This window comes from Falco peregrinus, chromosome 4, assembly GCF_023634155.1.
Source record: "Falco peregrinus isolate bFalPer1 chromosome 4, bFalPer1.pri, whole genome shotgun sequence".
Taxonomy (NCBI): domain Eukaryota; kingdom Metazoa; phylum Chordata; class Aves; order Falconiformes; family Falconidae; genus Falco; species Falco peregrinus.
This window is the reverse complement of record NC_073724.1, coordinates 90,399,169-90,420,631: the sequence shown is the minus strand read 5'-3', so window position 1 is coordinate 90,420,631 and position 21,463 is coordinate 90,399,169. Positions and strand designations below refer to the sequence as shown.

Here is a 21,463-nt window from a genome sequence, read left to right as displayed (position 1 = left end):
TTCCTTTTATTTTCTAATAGTTTGAATAAACTGTTCAGTTATTGAGTACGTGGTTGGTGGGAAAAGTGTTTTTTCCAACCGTTATTAAAAATTTACTGTAACTTTTTCTGTCCTGGTACAACTCTAATTTTGATGTAATTCTTACTTTTGGTTAGTTAACCCTGCTTTTTATAGTGTTCTATTAATGTAATAATAAAATACTCTTAAACAACTAAATCCCAAGTAAAGGTGAAACTGGAAGCAGGAATCAAAAGGAATTGAAGAATTAGTGGGTCTGTTCAAGTACCAAATAAGTATTTACAGGATAAGCATGCTACAGAGGAAAAAAAATGCTTTGCTTGAATCTCATAAAACAAGGCTGAGGAAACCACTGAGCTTTTGTATTATTTGCGCGGAGGCAACTCTCAAAATACGGGCTATCCAAAGGAAATATTCTGGAAAAAGTAGATGAAGAGGGGCAGTCGTCAGAAGTTGGCATTGCAAAGAACCAGGATATCTAAGCAAACAGAAGACCGAAGTGACTGAACTGTTAACATAGATCTTGCTCCACTGTTACAGCTACTACTATGGTGGAGATGTAGTATCTGATGTTTCCATCTCTTGTTAAAGCTTTTGGGATAACAGAGGAGCTGGATAATAAATCTTAACTTTGTTTTGAAATAACAAGTAGCTTGTTCAATAAAAAGTTTCATAATTGTGGGTTGTTTTTTTTTTTAAAAAAAGCAGCACTGTTCCTTCAGACAAAGTTTGTGCTTCACCAGTCTACTAGCCTGAAACTTTAATAGAGGGTAGTGGCTAAGAGAACTGTCTGATACAGGTGAAACTTAAATAGCTGCTTTTGAAGCAAGGTTTTTGGGGGTGTGTAGGTAGTCAGAATAGCAGGTATAATATTGTCGGGCTTATCAGCCAGCTAAGGGGAAAATTTTAGATTATTTTCAAATGATGAAGTTACAGAGGATGCTGTGGTGCTTATCTAAAGACCTATAACTTTTTAAGAATCTTGAAAAACTTTTGGACATCCCAAATGCCAAACTTTGCAGAAGATATGAAAACAGTAGTTGAGATACTGAAGTCTGAGGAATGCCATAGGGGTTGGGGAAAGATAGTTTCCAGCAATGGCAGATGAAACTTGCTGTTGGCAAGTGCAAGGTAATGCACAATGAAGAAAGCATTTAAAACAAAAAATCATGAATGAATATTTTAAAAGTAACTGAAACTATCCAGTAGAAAAAGAAGTTATTGTGGACAGCTCAATGAAACCATCTGTTCAAAGTGCAGTCACAGCTGCAGAAGCACACACTCAGGTATATAAAAATGAAATTAGATCAATATTATGCTGTAGAAATTCATGGTCCCGTTTTATTTGAAATGCTGGTTGGTTGTGATCACCTGTGTGCAAGAGAATACAGTTGAAGGTCTTTTTGAAGTGGGCAAGGAGGTGAGAAAGACTGCAGAGAAGAAAGGACATGTGGCAAATGTATGTAATGTGTGGTTGAGAGAATGTAAATTAGATGCGTCATATTCATACTTTATCGTAGTAGAAAGAGTGGCAAATTTGAGAATGACAAGGTGAAATACTCTTTATGTTATATATGACAATTCTGCCTGATTGCCAGAAGATACAGTCAAAAACCTGAATAGGTTCCACAAAAAGTTGAGACAGTGTAACTAGTATAAAATATTTTTAGAAGAGATTTCTTGGTTTTTGGAAACATAACTAGTACAATCTGTATATATTTAGTTAGAAATTTCCTATATGGACAGCTTGTAGACTATATCCCTTACTATTTCTTCACATCTTGTATTGTTATTTTCAGAGGGAATATGCTGCGTTACGTGGACAACTACATTGAACTCAGTTGTTTCTGTGAATCTCAGATCTGTATTCAGAATTATTTCAGCACTGTATGTTAGTATATCAATTATTATGCAAATAATTAGATAAGGTTACTGCCTTTATTGTGTTTAGTCGGAAATTTTTATGTTGCGTTTTTCTCCATATTATGAGAAGACAGTTACATTGCAGTATGTGAAGTATTACCTGGGAGTTGTGTGTAATTTGGGAGAAACAGTGGGAAGAACTTGAATGTACATTTAGGAAAGGTTTTTGTAAGGAATCTTTACCACTTGTTTCATGTCTGTGGGTTTTGTCACTGTGGCTTTTGAGTATCTCCACTGGAAATGGATAGTCAGCATTGTCTTGCATCTCTGAAATGGAAACAATACCTGCCCATTTCAGGGAAACTTCAGGTCCATTTTCTTCTATGTTTGTGTAGGGTGGTAGTAGCTTACGCTATAAAGGTGTTATACCTAGAGTAAAATAGTTTTGTGCTTGCCCAAAAGATTCTAGCTGCAATACGTGATAGCTTATTCTAGATTTAAAGGAAGCTGTGCTTTTGAGTTAGTTAATATTGCTGCTGCGTGTACGTGTACTAAGGCTGAAACTGAAGCTTCTGCCTTCTAAGAATTGTAGGCTGTAAGAGTCTTACAAATATTCTCTCCGTTGGTGTTGGCAAAATAGCACTTCTTGATCTTAAGTAGCATTTCTCCTGAATGTCAACATGAAACTGTAATCATCTATCCAGCACATGTAAATAGTTTAACTGTGAGCACATACCTGAAAACAGCATAGACAAAGTCTACTAAGTTGTTGTTTACTCTTAGGACAATCTACAATGTTTTTTTCAGTAAAAAATTATATTATAAAAGTTCATTGTTTCTCATCTAGTAAATGGCACTTTTTAGAGTCTGCAGTGGATACAGCATCTTCAAGTGCAAGTGAAAGACACGCTATTGGCCTTTAGGAGCTTGTCTTATATTATTCTTGGCTTATTAAGGGAGAGGCGAAAAAAAGCCTGTGTAAGGATATGAAGGAAAAATTACTCCCCATAGTACGAGGGGATTAAATGTGTTCTAAGTGGAACAAGTACAATAAAAGGAATATGTTGAAGATTTTTCAAAGAGAAAATTCAAATATGACTTCTAAACCATCATAACTTAAGTTCTTCATTTACTTGCCCCAGGAAAATATACTCAATTTCTAAACTGAGATTTGTTTTTCAAGATGCAATATTACCAGGATCTTTTTTCTTGATAACTAAACTGAAGTGATTTAGTGTATGAATGGGCTCGGATCAAGTTGTCTTGACTTGTAAAATAGCATGCTTGTATGAAAATTGTCTATTCCTTTCCCCTATATTCAGTAATGCAATAAAAATCTTTTCGTAGATGTTTTTGTTCTCAGTTCTGCAGAAGTATGATTGTGCCACTACTGAATCTCTCCATTGAAAGGAGAAAATACAGGCTGTTTCAGGATGCTTGTGGTTGGTTGTAAGTCTGGAGAATAGGCGAGATACATACAGGCTACGCAGTTTTTTTAACATGGGTTATTAAATTGGTCTTGAAGTATTCTGTCTTACCTGCACATTCTCTGCTAACAACTTATTTGGGGAACTGGCTTTGAGAAGGTTTTTTTTAAATCAGTATATAGAGGATGTCCTAACGTGTATTTCAGTTTGCTAGTAACAAATAGTGTTGAATTAATAGAAACCAGTATTTGTGTTTAAGAAGTTGTTTATTGTTTGTTTATATTCTAGGAATGAGTTGGAGTATATAGCAGTACACAGTTTAATAGAACAGATGCAGCCTTCAAGGAGGGCAGTCTAGAAAAATAAAGATACTCTTAAAAAAAATGGTTAGAGGAGAGGCTTGTTGATAAAGTTACAGATTTGCAGATCTCATCAGAGTAATTTTCTGGTAAAGCAGTGTGCTTTAAAGCGTAGTACAATTCTTGCTCTTCGACTGAAATGCCTTTATTGTGATGATGGCTTAGTTGATGTGTAGACTTGTCTGAGCAACAAACATGACTTGATAGTTTAGGATCTCATGCAACATTTTAGAGATCCTGTCATGAAATGGAGAAAAAAATAACTTTTTTTTTTTTCCTTATTCTGCAAGCTGCTTTAAATTAAACATGACACAAATTAGTTCTTTAATGTGAAGTTCCTTCATGTTACATAGCAACTGGTCAGTTTTTTCCAAACTTTCTAAAGTTTTGAATATGATATACTGAATGTATCAAGATGAGAAGCTTGAAGATAACTGTGCATTGAAGCATCTGGTTTAGTTCACTAGGTAAAATAATTGCAGTACTTGTTCTGTCATCGTTTACGCCATTACACCAGAGATAAGATTTTAACATTGTTAGTGAATAAAAAGGAATAGTTGAATTTTACTCATTTGGGAGTGACTATCCACAATGTTATTTCCTTACTGTATTTCTAAGGTGACATTAAGGATTTAATTTTACTCAAGATCTAACTCCCATTAAGGAATAGGTAGTGAAATTTTCAGGCATCTCCTTTTCTTGGCATAAAACCAAAGGTTCCTACATACCAACACTGATGAATCCCAAAAAGAAGGCACTATGGGAGGTGAGAACGAAAGGGATATGGGACAGACTTTCATTATTTGCTCTTTCTGATTTCCTACTTAATAAATAAACCCGAGATACTGCTAAGCTTGAATGTTCTTCCCTACCCCACCCCGCAAATAGTGGAAAAACTTTGCCCTGTACTCCACTGGAGCTTAGGTTGATTATTTAGAGAATGTCACTTCAGCAGAGGCAATGATGCAGTTGTGCAGCTTTACTACTGGAATTTAGCAGGGGGAGAAGAGCAGCACAGGTTCAGTTGCCTTTTGAAATTACCTTCTTTCCTGTAATAATAGTCTCTGGCTTCCTCAGGTGCCTGTGGGACCATCTGCCACATGCAAAATGGGTGCTATTGCAATAGCTAGACTTGTCTAATAGCTTGGGGACAGTGAAAGGTCAAATATAAAGCTATCAACAAAACTCGATTCCAGTGTGTTGCTTTAGATGTTTTTCCCCTTCCTTCTGCCAGCCAAGGGTCTCTGTGGGTTTTTTTTTCATTATTCCCCCCCACCCCCCTTCTTAATCCTTGGAGAGTTAAACAGCTCAGCTTCTGAGGCTCATCTGCATTGCCAATAAATATTCTTACTTACAGCTGAGAACTCTTACCCAGGCTGTTAAAATTATACTCTTCAAAGTTCATTAAACTTCTGGTCTCAAGAACCTGCTCTGTTCTTTCAGTTCGTGTTTTAAACTTTATTCTCTGATACATGCTTGATTCTTGCCCTGCCTTTAAACCCTCTTATGAATACTCTCTTCTCTTTTCCCCATCTGCTATTTGCATATTGATTATATGAAATTGCATTAGAACATGTTGCCTGTGGAGTCTCTGCTTATTTAAGAAGGTATTTGTTCAACAGCCTAAAGGGGAAAATGCTTTTTGTACTATAAAAAAGAAACAGCCAAAATACCATGTAAAACATACCTGCTTCTTCAGGCTTCTCTTAAAATAAAGTTGTTTACTCTAATGCAGCATTTTTCCCTTTATAGAAAGAGTCTTCACGAGGAAGACATAGAGAAAAGGAGGATATCAAAATTACGAAGGAGAGAACACCAGAAAGTGAAGAGGAAAATGGGGATTGGGAAACAAATAGAGAAGGTAAGTATAATTAAACTAGGAGTCCTCCTACAGCTCAAAGAATTGCAAGATTACTGAGCTGTGTGTAAAGCAGAATGCCTGAAGATCTGGTCTCTTGAACACTATTACACTGTAGCCATTAATGTTTATTTTTGGAGGAGAGCAAAGGAGCAATCTGAGTTGGACTGTTAAGAGTGGTAAAACCAACTTACTTTAAAAACATAAGCTTTTTTTTTTCTTGATTCCTGGGACAACAAGGAACTTGGCCATAGGCTACTCAGTGGCTGAACCTTTCACATTTAGATCCCTAGTTGAATCCACATTACATCCAAAGTACTTTGGAAACTGGTCAGTCTGAGGAGAGAGCATAGCTTCTTTGAATTAAAAAGTCAGCAGGTTTTTGTTGCATAATTTGTAATGATGTGACCTGTCTCATTAACAAGGGTTTCATGAGAATAACAACAGCTGAAGATAAAATTGAACTAGTTATGTTCTGAAAACACTTGAAGGAGAGCAAGAATCTTGCATTACTTTCTGTTGTTTCTGTTTGGGTGTTTTTTTGTTTGGTTTAAGTGTTCAGTATTTCAGAAGTAGTTACAATATTGCAAGAGAAGATAGGAATTCTGATACATTCTGAGTGAATTCAGTTAAAATGTATGGATTTGCAAGAAAGTATATACAAGTTGTTTGTGTAATGGAGCTCCTCCATAGATCTCATTAAGTAGGTAGCTTTTCTGTAGTATGTGCTGTAAGTATTGTGAATACTGTTTTGCTGTATCGTAAGCACAATACACGAACAGAAAAGTAGCCATAATATATTTTCATTCCTTTCTAAATTTTGTGTTCAGCGTGATTTAAGAAGCGTTGACCTATGATATGTATGCATGGAAATAGAATTGAAGTAAAAAAAAAATTTGGAATATAAAACCCTCAAGTTCTATTTAAATATATAGTATGAATGTCTTAACTCTTAGACACTGAGGCTTTCAGCTTGAGGATTATGGGTTTTTTTCAAGATCGTGTTAATCATAGGTATGTGGATGAAGTAGAATTACTGTCTCTTAAAGTTCTAGTGAGTGCTATGTAAGCAGACAGGTGGTCTGGGAAAGAACCTATGTTGTTAGGAAATGTACCTCCCTATAAGCTGTTCCCGTGCATTTGTGACATATGAATGGAATTTGTAGACTTCAGTTTAGTTATTGCAAAACCTTTTATATAGTTCCTGTGTGTAGGAAGGGGAGTGAAAGCTAATGACTTTTTAATGAAGTCATCTTTTCTCTGACAGTTATTTTCCTGAAGTGTTTTTTGAGCATGACTTAAATAACCATTAACAAAATACATGTAAACAGGGTGAGTAAAACTGCTGTAATTTTCAGTAAGATTTCAAGGCTTGAAGCGTATGGTATAAGCTAGCCATGACTTAATGAAGTAAGTGAAATAATCACCTTTTCTGATGTGAAAACCAAACAGTAATAATGTTGTAAAACCAGAAATAAACTCTTAAGATATGCATTTATCCAGTGAAAGAGGTCATACAGACCTCTTTTATTTTAAAATCAATTTGTAGATGTAATCAAGTGTATCAATTGATTTGTGGGATGCTCTGTTAAACAAAATTCTTTAGTATCAAGCATCACTATTTAAACCTGTTCCATGTGAGATTTCCCAATTAAATAGTGCTCTACATATTTTTGATCTTTGTGAAGACACACTCTTAATTTTTTTTTTGTTATTTAAATATAAATAAATGGTTTCCTGGGTTTCCCTTGCTACCTCAGCTTTAATAATTGATGCAGGTCTCTGAAAAAAGTTAAGGTGTTTTTTAAATAAAGCTTATAAATTTAACTGCAGGTTATATGGAACTAACTGGAGTTATTTCAGGTTTACACACATAATTAGAGAAAAGATTGGCTTAGCTTCATTGAGCCATTCATACACTGCTTAAAAGTCACAGAAATACTTATGCTTGGTATCCAGTATGCTACATATTATTATTTCATATGTAATTGTTTACTAATTATTTTCTTTTTTTTAAATAAAGACTCTGATAATGGAGATGTTAATTATGATTATGATCATGAGCTGTCTTTGGAAATGAAGCGCCAAAAGATTCAGAGAGAACTCATGAAATTGGAACAGGAAAACATGGAGAAACGAGAAGAAATAGTCATTAAAAAAGAGGTTTGTATTACGTAAATGTGAAATTAAAATAATAAGTCATCAGCTGCTTCATAAAATTGTTTCCTGGAAGACTTGAGCTTCCTGGGCTACCAATGTGCTATTGTGTTACATAGTAGCAAGTATGTAGGTGTATAACTTAGTATGTGACTTGGATATTAGTTGTGAGTATTCGGACAGTCATTCAGCACCATAACCAAGTTTTCTTTTTATGAAGTTAGCTATAAAATGAGTAGGATTTAATGCATGTTAATGATAAAAAGCTAACCTTTAACAGAGAAGATGTGTAGAAGAAAACACAAGCCATTTGCCAAGCTGCTTTTCCAACATGTCTTGTAGTAACAGAGTAGAGTGACAAAGGCAAAGCTGTAAGTGTTAGAAACCCTGACATTTTGGTGAAGATGTAAAAAAAAAAAAAAAACAAACCACAAAACCAAAACCCTGAAAGGAATTCTTTCTTTTTCAAACTTGAGTGCTATATGGGAAAGTACTGATTTTAAACTTGTAGTAACAGTTTTTGTAATGTATTACAGAGTGCATCTTCTCTTCCCCCACCATTTTCCTGTTGTCTTCCCTTTATGGTGTTCTTTGAAAACAGTGTGGTTACTTTATTTGAGGTAGATGTGTACATGGTTAAGATCTCGGATGTGGGATGATACTGAATTTACGTATTTGACACACATATCAACATACAGTTAAGCTTTTGAGCATCAGTATCTTACCAGTTAATATATTCTTTTCCTCAAGATTTCTCCAGAGGTGGTTAGATCTAAATTATCACCATCACCAAGAAAGTCTAGCAAATCTCCAAAACGAAGATCCAGTCCCAAATCATCTTCGGCTAGTAAGAAAGAAAAGAAAGCATCTACTGTGTCTTCCCCACTTTTGGATCAGCAAAGGTCAGTATGTCGATGCATCTTGTGAGAAAGAACAGAATGATGCGGATTTTTATTATTGGGGTTTTCATAATTAATATGGTTTTTCATTTTCCTTGCTTTCAGGCCTTTGATTAAATAACTTTAGGGGAAGGTCTCTAAATTGTGCACTCTGAATCATCTTATGCAAAAAATTGTTAGATGCATGTAGTTGTCAGTTGATTGATTTCATGGTTTACAAGCAGGTCTTTTCGAGTATCTAGAGTCTGGCAGGCGATAAGGAAATACAAACCATTACAAAGTGGGAAGCAGTTTTATTTGAGATGCTTCAACCTGTGAAGTAGCTCCTGTAGACTGAAGTAAAATGTTTAAAATTTGATTGACTGCAGATTCTTTTGGTATTGCATATTGATGTTCAGGAAATAATGTTTGACTTTCAAGGCAGGGAATTTCTCAGAATTTAGGAGGGGAAAAGAAGTGGAGGATGTGGGGTGGGGTGGAAAGGTAAGGCCCAGGTACGTGAAAATCACAGGAAGTTGAAACTGGGCACCTTGCCACAAAAGGTCAATCTCCAAAACCTGTTTATAATTCTTGCTGGCTGCAGGACCTTTTCAGTCACTGCTTACAGCTTTTAGATAGGAAAGTAAGTACTGTAGCAGTGTAAGCAGACACTTTTGTATTTGCTAAGTAAAAAAACCCTTTAAAATAGGTACAAAACTATGTTGTGCCTGCTGCATGAGTGTACAGCATGGGCTAGAATGCTACTGACATTCAGCATGCAGTGATATTTGGTTTATAGGGTTTATGTCAGCAGTAGTTTATATGGAAAGATGTATACTATTTCATATTGTGAGATGCATATTCAAAAATATTTGGATGCTCTATCCTGTGTCAGGTAGCTAACGTTAAAAAGAAGACATGATTTTTTTCAAGTCATTTTGTGCATATGATTGGGGTATTGCATTGCAGAAACAGGAGTCTGAACAGGCAAGATACTCTGCAGAGTTCTGGTCCTCTGATGTGTGCAGTTCATGCAAGGGCATTTTGAGTTTGAACACTAGTTCTGTCTGAACAGGAGCAATTCCTGTTTTTGTTCACTTGCTTTAGAAATAAAGGTTTTAAATGGAAGAACTCAGTGTGAGTTTTTACCGTCTGCATTTACCCTTCAGTCACGTACAGTTACTGAACACTCGGTGCTAATGGAGTGGTGATTCCTATCATAAAAGCTCCAAGGTCCTTTACATTGTAACTTTCCTGCCAATACTGGAGAAATAATTACTTGAAATAGTTGACAGTCCTTCATTTTGCCCCCACCCCTGCTGTTAATTTATCTCTAGGAGTTCTAAAAGTAACCAGAGTAAAAAGAAGGGTCCTCGTACCCCTAGTCCTCCTCCTCCAGTACAAGAGGAAACTCCCCTGGGGAAAAAACACAAAGAAAAACATAAGGCGAAAGAACGTTCAGAAGAAAAGACAAGGGAGGTCAAAGAGAGAGGGCGTGACTTTGAAAGGCACAAGGAGAAAAAAGAGAAGCAGAGGTAAGTTATATTGCTTTATTAGCTTCTAACGTTAACGTAACCTTGCTTTTCAGGTTATTTTTTTAAACACTGAATAATAAGGGATTTATACCTGCTCTGCCAAGAACCTTTTCAATACTCATTAAATACTTTATGTGCGTTAGGTAGATTGATAGACTAGAACTATCAGATTGGTAGGCTTAATTACATAACTTAGTAAGCTTGTAAAGTGCCCTTTTGAGAGATTCACTACTTCTCAGGAAGCTGGACCTTCACCAATGGAGCAATTCATTTGCCAAAATCTTTATCAGAGTCGTTCACTTGTCCGCTTGCCTGCTTTTCTGAAATCTTTAGAGGACTAATATCTTTCTAAATTGGCAGTGGCATGTTTAAACTCTCCCTAATCAGTAAGTTAAAAGTATTTCTGTAGCAGTCAAAGACTACTGCCATTTTAGCATTACTTCACTTTTGCTTATCTCTCTCTCTCTCTCAAATGGTGGATTACTATGACTATTCCCATTATTTTCTGAAGCATAAGCATCTATTTAAGTTGAAAAATAGATCATCGTCATTTTTAAGTCCTGTATTCCCTTGATGAAAATAGGGTATGTGTCGGTATATGGGTTTGCTTTCTAATGTATAGTGAAGACTAAGGAGTGGAAGACTGCTGAACTGTGTATTTTTAATTGATTAAATAAGTTACACCATACTTTAAAATATATTATTTCCTCATGCTTTAACACTCCATTACTGGAAGGAGGTCATAAGCAGTAGAAAAGAACATTCTAGGTAGTGCTGATGAAAGGACTAAGAGAGTACTTGGCTTATCGTACTATAATCAGATATTGCTGTAGTGACTACAGCCTTTTATTTCAGTGTTGGATTTTTGTGTCTTTTTTCCTAAATAATAATAATAATTAAGAAATAATGTCAAATCTTCATGGTGTACAGTAAGTGAAATAGTTGAAGGTTCCGACAGATCTCTCATCCATTTGCAACTGTGGTGAGTGTTTGAAAATGTCTGTGAGCTTGAGGCTTCTTAAATAAAGTTCTGACATTACAAAATTTTTTAAATAGGGTTGCAAGATAATTCTCCATTGATAGGGATTCCATTTCATGGCCACATTAAGTATTAGGTAAAGTTAAAAGACTATATTTTTGGTTTTACATGTTCTAGTTTTCTATTTTACAGTCCAGTGATTAGCGAGAACTTTAGTGTATATCTTGCACTCTTAAGTTTTGCTAGATTAAAGTAATTTCATATGTGAAATTCTAGATGGAACAAATGACTCTAAGATAGTTCCTGATCTTGTAAGAACAGGTTCTGTCTTGAAGTTGTTTGTAATTTCTTAGAAATGTACTAATGCCGTATTACACCTGTTAAACAACCTGCTGTTTATGTTTCCCAGGGATCCCTCTGAAAGCTCCCATAGACAGAAGCGTTCTCCTAGTCCTGCAGATCATTCTGGCAGTAATTCTTCCCCTTCCAGGGAGTATTCACCACCTGCTGCAAGGCGAAGACAGACCTCCCGAGCTCCAGCCAAGTCAACCACTCACAAACATAACTTCTCACCCTCTCGCAGGTAGGAGGTCAATTGCATGTATTTTATTTCCATGAATAGTTCTAATTTAGAAACTTCTTCTGTTGGTTTGACTACTTGTTTATGTGTGTCTGTTGTGGGTATGTGTGTGCCTCAAACACTTGAGCTCCGAGACTTTCGGGTTTTTGCCAAATTACTATGTTGAGAGTACCTGTCATGTCAAGAACACAAGTCATGATATGGGCTTCCGTTTATCAGTTCCTCTCAGCTGTTCAGCTTCAGGTGGAACTTCAGAAGTCTGATATGAGGCATAGTCTATGATCCTTTGGAATTTTTTTTTTTCTCTTTTCCTCACCTTCCCCCTTCTTAAAAAGTAGAAAATATGAGAAGTCTTCTGTCTTGGAGATGGGGAAGGAGCAGGGTTTCTCCATTCTAGAATGGGTAACAGATTTTGCCTCTACAAATCTTTCCTGAAAATCAAGCACAGCTGGCTAAACAGTACAATATGAGGACAATTTCAGAGACCACTCTTGCAGAAAGCTTCAGGGAAGATATCATCCTGCTAGTTCTAGAGGCCTTAGGAAAAAAATCTTTTACCACCCATTAAAAAGAAAGAAGGAGGCTTCTTATTTTGGGCTGAAGGAGTCTGTAAGCTTAGGTTTAGAAAGGCAGTGCTAAATACTGCTACAGTCCTATGTCCGTATAATGGAGAGGGAGGCATACTTATCTCCTGCACTTCTGTTGAAGGATGAGGGGAAGACGCCAGATGTCACATATATCTGCATGCTGATAAAACAAGCAAAATAAAACCCATCCATTCAGCAGTCCTAAGAGTCTTAAGCAAGCTCTTTTGCTGCTGTGGTGACTCAGTTCAGCTGGAAAAACTGTATTGTTTCAAGCTAGATGTCACTGATAGACATTTTCTCTAAATTAGAATGTTTATAGCAAAGGAATTAGAGCAGCCCATTCCCCCTGCAGCTGGCAGTAGTAAGGAGACTGAAAAATACATCTGCAGTACCCTTTTCCCCATTTTTTTCTGACCTATTCCAGTATTTTGCTCATTACTGCCTGCTTGGAGGTTCTGTGCAAATGTATCAGGTGTTGTGCAAGGGAATGTTAAGTAGGGAAGATAAATGGGCCTTCTGCTAGAAGCAGGAAAGAATATTCAGAATGTTTTGTTTGTCTCCAAACCATTGATAGCCTTCCATGCAAGCCAATTTTGATAACCCCGTGTTTCATAATAATGTTTTCATGACGAAAAGTAAATGTAGTCTTAGTTTAAAGACTGGAAATCATGAAATTATATTGTATTCTGTCAGGGTCAGGAAGGACTGACAGAATACAATATAGAGTGCTTTGGAAATTTTGCTACTAATTCCAGGCCATCTGTTTCGTTTGTATGTGACCGTGTGTACAAATTGTCATCTTAGACGTATGCAGGCTCAGTTCAAGTATTATTTCAGCCTGTCCTGCAAAAATTTTGTTTGACTTCTCTCAATCAACAAGTCTGAAGTGCCTCAACAATCAAGTCAAGACGCTTTCTTTGGTGAATATATCTGATTCTGTAATGGAATCTGGCTGTAAAACCACCATCTTCACGAGATTGGTCCTATGGTAATCAGCATACTACTCCATGGGGCTCTGAAGGTAATTTTCTTGAGTCACTGATATTGACTAGAAGGAAAGGTGAAATGCTGATACTAATAGATTTCCACCACGTTGTCTTTTAGCTAAAAAAGACTTCATTACAGACTTGAGTTCCTACCTCAGATTGCCAGTGATTTCACTTCATTTTCCATTCCTGAAGCTTTGCTCCTTGGAAGCTGAATCATTGTTCTGTGTTCTTGACATGAGGAGAATCTGTTTACCTGCGGAGTCTGGGTCTTTAAGAAGCATTAGCCAGGAGATCCACTAATGAGTATCGTCGGCTGGGCAACTGTCTGTTTGGCTTTTAGATAGTGTCATGACAGGTTGCAAGTCTGCTAACCTGAATTATGCCAGAGCTCATTCTCTTCAGAGCTCAACTGACAGCAACTATCTTGCTGAGAAAAATTTCTTGCAATGTTTGCAAGTTATTCAGCAAAAGCTGCGTTACATATATATCTTTACCAACTGTTATGTTATTGTAGAAGATTGCAGGGAGGTACTACTGCGTTTGATGAAGTAGTCTGTCATTTGTGTGCCACCTGAAACGGAGAGCTTCATCTGTCTGATCTGGATGTTTATTTGAAGACACCAACACTGTGTATGGACATTCAAAAGCAGGGACTAATTTACTTAAAATTAAGTGGTATTTTTGAAGACGTATTATCTATGTGTGGTTTTTCTGACTCCTGTTCTTCTCTTTGGAGAATTTTGTGAAGTGGGAGGGAGTTGGGACTTAAGGGCAATGCATATTTCATGGGAAGAGATACTGGTAAGTTGCTTTGATTCTGATAAGGGAAAAAAACCACTACTGAACCTAAAGGCTTGAAGTGTGTGTTTGTCCGTGTTAGACTGTATGGGATAATGTATTATGAGGAATTTTTTGTACTGCTGTGTAGATGATCTTTAGTTAAGTGATGGGATTTCAAAGATGAGAGACACTTCATATGCTTTTTCTTATTCTATTAGATACGAGTTTTCCCTGTTCGTGTAAACATTAATGCTCGCTAAAATATGAAGTAGATATGCATATGAGTTTTAAGGATCCAGGCCTAAATTGTTTAAAGATCAGTGCTTATAATAAAAGGAAGTAGTTAAAAAATGCACAAGAAGGAGACAGTTTTGCTTTAAACAAAATGAGAAAAATTACCCGTAAGTAACACTGTGTAAAAATTATCTGCCTGATTTTACCATGACCTCCAAAAAGCATTTTACATTGAAGAAAACAACTGTTCTTGGTTTTGGGGTGGGCAAGATAATTTCTGACTCCTCCCTCCCTTCCCCAGGAAGGCGTTCTGGTAGCTGTGTAGTACTGTGTAAAAAACGTTTTGATTGGACGACTTGCTCTTGGATATTAAATAAACTGTAACCATTTAAAACTAAGTGTATTTTGAAAGGATATGCTTGGTACCCTTGAGGGAAGACTACTTTGATATTTTGTAGAGAAACAGCACTTATTTTCATCAGACAAAGGGAAGAGATGCACAGATTATTTTAATCACTTTTTTTGTAGGGCAGGGTAAGAACCTTTCAAACCAAGTTTTTACATGTGTGCCTATTTTGACTTTTCCTTGCAGGTCTGCTTCCCCATCAGGTCAGCATCATTCTCCCATATCCTCCAGACATCACTCCTCTTCATCACAGTCAGGCTCCTCTGTTCAGAGACATTCTCCTTCCCCACACCGCAAAAGAACTCCTTCTCCATCCTATCAAAGGACAGCTTCCCCGCCTGCAAGGCGATCTTCTTCTCCTTATCCCCCCCACTCTTCCTCTTCTCCTCAGAGGAAGCGAAGCCCTTCAAGACACCGATCTCCTGGAAGAGAAAAAGGAAGACATGATCGTGATCGGACTTCACAGTCTCATGATAGGCGCCACGAAAGGCGGGATGGTATGAATAAGAAATAGCACTTCAGAATAATTGTTACTTGTTTGCAAATTGCATTTTGAAATTTCATTTTCAGATTGTGGCATTATCTGCACCTATCCCAATGGCTAGGTGGTGAAGAAAATACTGGCAGTATTATTGTTCCTGTGCTGGTGGTGCTGTTTTCAAGGACTGTGCAGTGGAGTATTCCTGACAGGACTGCTTATGTAGGGTCAGCTGATTGTAAAGGTCCTGTAGGCATCTGTGTAGATGTGGTGTCAGTAATACGCAATGTTGGTGTCAGCAGGTAAGTGGTCTTCTCTTGGTGTCAGGCATATACTAGTGGATCAGCTGAATGGCAGCAGGATACTGTAAGTAACTGTTACTCTTTTCTGTGAGATGTATTGTCTTTTTAACTGACATTACCTGAAGTTTGTGCAAAGAAATGATCATTCTCTGGAAATCTGTAAAGCTGGTTGAGTAATTTGTAATGGGGAAATGCACTGCTCCTCTCAAAAGACAGATTACAAAGAGTATATATGTCAGCTTTTTTTAGACTGTCTGTAAACTTGCCTTCCTGTAGCAGTAACATTATAAACATGTAATTTAAAAAAAAATAATAATAATTCAGCAGGGCATTGAGGTCTTAAAAGCAAGTGGTCTAAATGTGTGTGTCTGTAGAAAAAAGGAATCTGATGGGAGGAGAAATGACCCTACCTTAAAATTATTGAAGTGTGCTTGCTCTCTAATGTGTTTGAAATTTATTTTTAGTATACTTGCTGTCTTTTGAACAGGTAAATATTTGTAAAGTACAGATTCAAATTCACAAAAAGATCCTTAAAACTTAGTGAATATATATGTAGATACCCAATATGATCTTCTGCTTATATATTAATTTTTATTTTCTCTGTGTATGTCAGAAGTATGTTTTGACTGTATTACTCTTTTAAACATTTTACAGAAACTAGAGGGAAAAGGGAGAAAGACAGAGAAACAAGAGATGATCGTGATTATGACCAGGAGCAGAGTACCTCCAGGGATCACAGAGATGACAGAGAGTCTCGTGATGGAAGAGATCGGAGGGAGCCAAGAGACAACAGAGATCGGAGGGAGCCAAGGGAATCCAGAGACACTCGAGACTCCAGAGATACGAGGGATTATAGCAGAGATACCAAAGATAGCCGTGATCAGAGAGACTCGCGCTCCACACGGGATTCCCATGACTACAGAGACAGAGAGAGTCGTGATGCCCATAAAAAGGATGACCAGTATCAGGAGGACTTGCGCAGCTATGGAAGATCACATGGCAGAGAGGACAGCTCTCGTGCTGAAACAAGGAATGACTCCAGAAGTGACTCCAGAAATGAGAGCAGAAGTGATAGAACTGGCAGAAGTCGAGGCAGAGGTCCAGAATTATCTGACAAGGGTATTGCGTGATTTAAAAAATTAATGTGTCCATATCACTGGAGACTGAGTATTGATATTCATACTGTCGTGTTTAATATTTGTTATGGAAGTGCTGCCAAACAGTTCAGTGCATGCTTTTAAAGCTTTGTTCAATTCCATTGTCGTTAAATTGGAACAGTTGCTTAAATTTATAGCACTCCTGTGTTCTCCATTCATTAAAGTGGCATAACACTGGTATTCTGCCATCCCATTTTAAAACAAACCCTAACCCACCCTTACACCACTCTATTTAATGTTTCTGCAACCCTAGGTTTTCCCATGGGCTACACACACAAGAGGCTGATGTGTAGCAGAAGATTCATAGGGGGCAGTTTGTCTCCATGTACTGGACAGCAGGTTTTTTGTGTTCTCAGAAACAGCTGCATGTCTTGGGTACTTGCAAAACATCTTTCACACAGAACCACCTTTCACCACCCTGCCCCTTCTTAATTGACCAAAAAAAAAAGTGGGATTTTAACCTGTGGCAGTAGTTTTGAAAGTCTGATGCACTTTGTAGAACAGCTTCACTTATCACCTTTTAATTGCCTATAGTAAATATATTTTGGCTTTCTCAGGTTGGTTATGGCGTTTTCATTAGGGAAATGCCATACAATTTGTAATTCTCCGCTTAGTCCTGCTTCACTGTCTATAAGCTTACATCCTACTCAGAACAAATGTGAACTGGCTTTTGGACTGTTATATTTCCAGTCAGGAGGCTTCATGCTATGACTAGGAGATGCTGATTTGGAAAGTCTTGAGTCTCCAGTATGAAAATAATAACTTTACAGTTAAAACATGAAATAGGAGCTGTTGCTTAAGTAGAGTTTAGTGCTACAGTTTCTGTTTCTATGAACACTTAATTCAAGTTTATTAGAAGTTACTACTTCAGTTGGTATAAAGTAGATTTCCTTACATGTGGAAACTCATCTTTTGTATTGATACATCTCTATTAGGAAGTCGGGGGACTAGAGGATCCCAGGTTGATGGTCACAGCAGTAGTGGAAACTACCATGACAGCTGGGAATCAAGGAGTAGCTACGCTGATCGGGATCGCTATGACAGTCGAGAACAAGCAAGGGATTCCTCCTTTGAAAGAAGACATGGTGAACGGGACAGGCGTGACAACAGAGAAAGAGGTATTTTAATGTATATTTTTACACATACATTTGTAGTCAAATGTATATGTATGAATATGTGTATTTCTCTCTCCTTCCTTTTTCTTCCTTGTTCTGCCCCTATACCACTAATTCATAAATAACTCATCTGGCACTGCACACTGATACTAGTCCTATCCTTAAGTTACCTTCTGTAGTAACATCTCTCGTATTGGCAGTGTACATGAGTGCTATGGTCTTTCTCCCTCCCCATGGCTATATTTTGGCAGCTTCTGTCTTTACTAATCCAAGTGGTCTTTAAACAAACTAAATTTTTTCCAGAGATTGCACTGTACTATGTACAACTTCAGTGTAAAATATTTTTCGCCCTCTTTGCCTCTTCCTCAACTTCATGTACACACTTATAAATCTAAGCTCAAAATCACAATTGTATTTCATTACTTGTTCTGTTTGTCTGTATAGAAACATTGTACTTTTGCACTGTAAATTATTTACGCGTGTTTTGGGGAAGGCCTGACTACTAGACTGACTTAATTATGGACTACTTACTACTAGAGTAAGTTACAGTTTAGGTTTATGATTAATTAAAAAAAACTAATTGCCTAGGGAATTTAGTAGTGATGAATGCTTTACTGTGGTCAGTAGTAATTGGCTAGTAAATGTTGGTGCAGATACCAGTGGTCATGGAAAGAGTATGAAAGACTGTTCTTTTAGACATAGTATGCAAGATGTCACACTTCTGCACCTGAAGGAGTACTGTGTTGTCTCTAGTGCCAACTTTCACTCTGGAAAATTTGTATTGCTTACCAATTAAGAGAACAGGAGGAGTCAGGGAAATTAAAATAGCATGGAAATGAAAGGAAGAGCTGTGAGGAATAAATACAAAATTACAGTGGGGTTTTTTTTCTGTCTCGAATTTTAGTTGGGAAGTGACAGGTATGTTCTAGCGGTTGTTTAACTGAGTTTTTCAAAGGGATGTTTTGTATGCTACTTTGAGAGATGCATTTTGGCCTGTTGAAATCTGTCTGTTGCTTGTTCTTGTGGAACATTCTGCTTTAGATTCTCTCTTGTCTTGAAAGCAGGATTTCAACAAAGCAGGCTTCCTTTTTCTTGTCACCTGAAAAGTCCTGCACTTTGAATGTGTCCTGGGGGTTGGCTTTTGCAGACTAGCTTTCATCCCTTCCACCTCCCCACCCCCAATAAATCCTAGGTATATTATAATGTAATTTGTACTATTCATATCATACAGAGTTCTTAATTTATTAAGAACTAAAAAAACCCACAACCAACAACAAAAAAACAGAAAAAAACTTTAGAAGTAAAACATGACATCATAACAAAATAAATTTCTAGAAGGGAAGTTGCTTTGAATGAGTTGTTGTTTTCCTGGAGAGGGGAAATATAAAGAGCTTGAATGGAGATAAGATTTGTTGGTTTTTTCCTTAAAAATTTAGGTCAAATTTTGTAATAGTATGTAGTCAGAGTCACAATTCAAGTCATAGTTTCCATAATTAGACCACAGTCTTAACATTTGTCATTCAGAGAAAAATCCAGATACATTTTGGTCGGTACTTAGTTCTGATATGTAAGGAATCTTTTTAGTATGATTTTAAAATGCAAGCTTGCAGATTTGGGCCACGTTTATTCAACTAAGGCAAATAGTAAGTCTTCCAATCAACCACTGAACAGTGCTTCAAAAAATGAAGTCACAAGAAGTGCTGACTATCCACATTAAGTTGTCTAATATACTTCCAGTATCTTAACTAATGTAAGACTTTCATGTGGATATTTTTTCACCTGATGTAACAAATAGGAGTTACAGAACTTCTGTACAAAATCTAATACTTAATACACACGGTAAATCATACAATGTTACAGGCATCATCAAAAGAATGTGAAACCTGTTCATGGAACCAATTGCGTGGATTGATGATTTGCCTTTTTTAAGATAAAGTGTTACCTCCACTTTGCTCAAGTTTGCTTTTAATTTCACCTGGTAACAGGGGAGCTTTAAGTCGCTGTTAATTCACTCAGAAATGAAAATTGATTAAACTGATGGAAATGCATGTTTTATTGATTTAATCCAGTTCAAACTCTCACGGCTCGCCCCTGGTGGATGTTGTCTTCATTTACGGTGAAGTGTATTCTGAGCTTCAAAGTAATGGACCACAAAATACCAACCTCTGTTCATGCTGGGTTTTGCTCTTTTGTATAGTGCTTTTAATATATGTTGTGGAAAAATAGTTTTATTGATTTGTTGTGGTTCAAGTACTACTAACATCAGCATAGAAATTGTTATGAAGCGATCTGAATTTATAGAAATACTCAAAAGATATCCAAAATATAATTAACAAAATGCATTTAAATCTATGGAGAGTAAATATAATCTAGATAAATCAGGTTTCACTGTCTTTTTGGATAAGCAGTTTTCTACATAAGTTTAGTTTTCTCTCTGACTCTATTCCACAGTCTGAACAATGAAAAACTTGGCTTCTAAAACTGAGACTCTGCAGTGAATATGTATGAAAACATACAGCAGTTCTGCTTCCTGTATCTTATCATTGCCTCTCCCTTTTTCATGGATTTGGTTGTGTATTTCTTTGCAGGGTTCTCCTGTGATGAGACAGGCCAGTATTTCTTACTTTGCAGTAACTTAACATATGTATTAGTGTGAGTTCCTGTAAAGCCCATACCTTTTTTAACAGGTTAAGGAAGTAAAATTTTTGTAGAGAAGTCTTTTCATGTATATGTCATTTTGAGCTTTTTGGGATCTTATACCAGATTTTGAATTGAGTAATGCAATGGTAGTAGCTAGGCTGTGAGGCATATAATTACCTTTTGAAGCCATTCAGAAAAATCTGATAGACAATAAAATCTTTGTAGTAACTTTTGGTTAAAATAAGGAGAGCCCACTCGCTAAATATTGAAAAAATCTTTCAAAATTAATACCACTTTTTGTATTTTCCCTCCCCAAAGAGAGTTTTCATGTTTCTGCAGAGTTGCTTTTCATTTAATGCAGACCAATACCTAGATTGTCGAAACAAAAGCTTTTGGGTTTTTATTAGTGTAGTGGAAGCACTTTATGTCCCCTTAGCACTTGGTAATCAAACCTGCTTCTCTTTGCAGATCAGAGAGCAAGCTCACCAGTACGACATCAAGGACGAAGTGATGACCTCGAGCGCGATGAAAGAAGAGAGGAGCGAAGGGTAGATCGGTCCGATGATAGGAGAGATGAAAGAGCCCGGGAGAGAGAGCGAGAAAGGGAGAGGGACCGAGAGAGGGAAAGAGAAAGAGACCGGGAAAGAGAAAGGGAGAAGGAAAGAGAGTTGGAACGAGATCGTGCTCGGGAAAGGGAGAGGGAGAGAGAGCGGGACAAAGACAGGGACCGCGAGCGGGACAGAGACAGGGACCATGATAGGGAAAGGGAACGGGAGAGGGAGAGGGAGAAGGAACGAGAGCGAGAGCGGGAGCGGGAGGAACGAGAAAGGGAGCGAGAGCGAGAAAGAGATCGAGAGCGGGAACGAGAAAGGGAGAGAGGTCGAGACAGGGATAAAGAAAGAGACCGCCAGAGAGACTGGGACGACAAAGAAAAAGGAAGGGAGGACCGCAGGGATAAGAGAGAAGATACCAGAGAGGAAAGAAGTTCAAGAGATATCCATGAGGAAAGAAAATCCAAGTGAGTGGATCCAAATGTTACTTCCATCAAAGAGGAAGGGGTGGGGGTGGGGGGAGGGGGGCAGGGAAGGGGAAGGCAGTCTTTTACTGTTGATTTCACTAAG

At 37.3% G+C, this 21,463-nt stretch overlaps 1 protein-coding gene across 8 annotated transcripts in view; it reads left to right on the top strand.

The window, feature by feature from the left end:
- Positions 1 to 21,463, top strand: part of ZC3H13 (zinc finger CCCH-type containing 13) — a 49,459-nt gene that overhangs the window by 13,517 nt on the left and 14,479 nt on the right. For all 8 annotated transcript variants that reach the window (XM_055801480.1, XM_055801477.1, XM_055801479.1 and 5 more), the window contains 9 exons: positions 5,420 to 5,528; positions 7,549 to 7,688; positions 8,433 to 8,584; positions 9,898 to 10,095; positions 11,484 to 11,657; positions 14,837 to 15,147; positions 16,085 to 16,549; positions 17,523 to 17,705; positions 20,811 to 21,360. In XM_055801480.1, the coding sequence (XP_055657455.1) occupies positions 5,420 to 5,528; positions 7,549 to 7,688; positions 8,433 to 8,584; positions 9,898 to 10,095; positions 11,484 to 11,657; positions 14,837 to 15,147; positions 16,085 to 16,549; positions 17,523 to 17,705; positions 20,811 to 21,360 (2,282 nt within the window). The remainder of the gene's footprint in view (positions 1 to 5,419; positions 5,529 to 7,548; positions 7,689 to 8,432; positions 8,585 to 9,897; positions 10,096 to 11,483; positions 11,658 to 14,836; positions 15,148 to 16,084; positions 16,550 to 17,522; positions 17,706 to 20,810; positions 21,361 to 21,463) is intronic.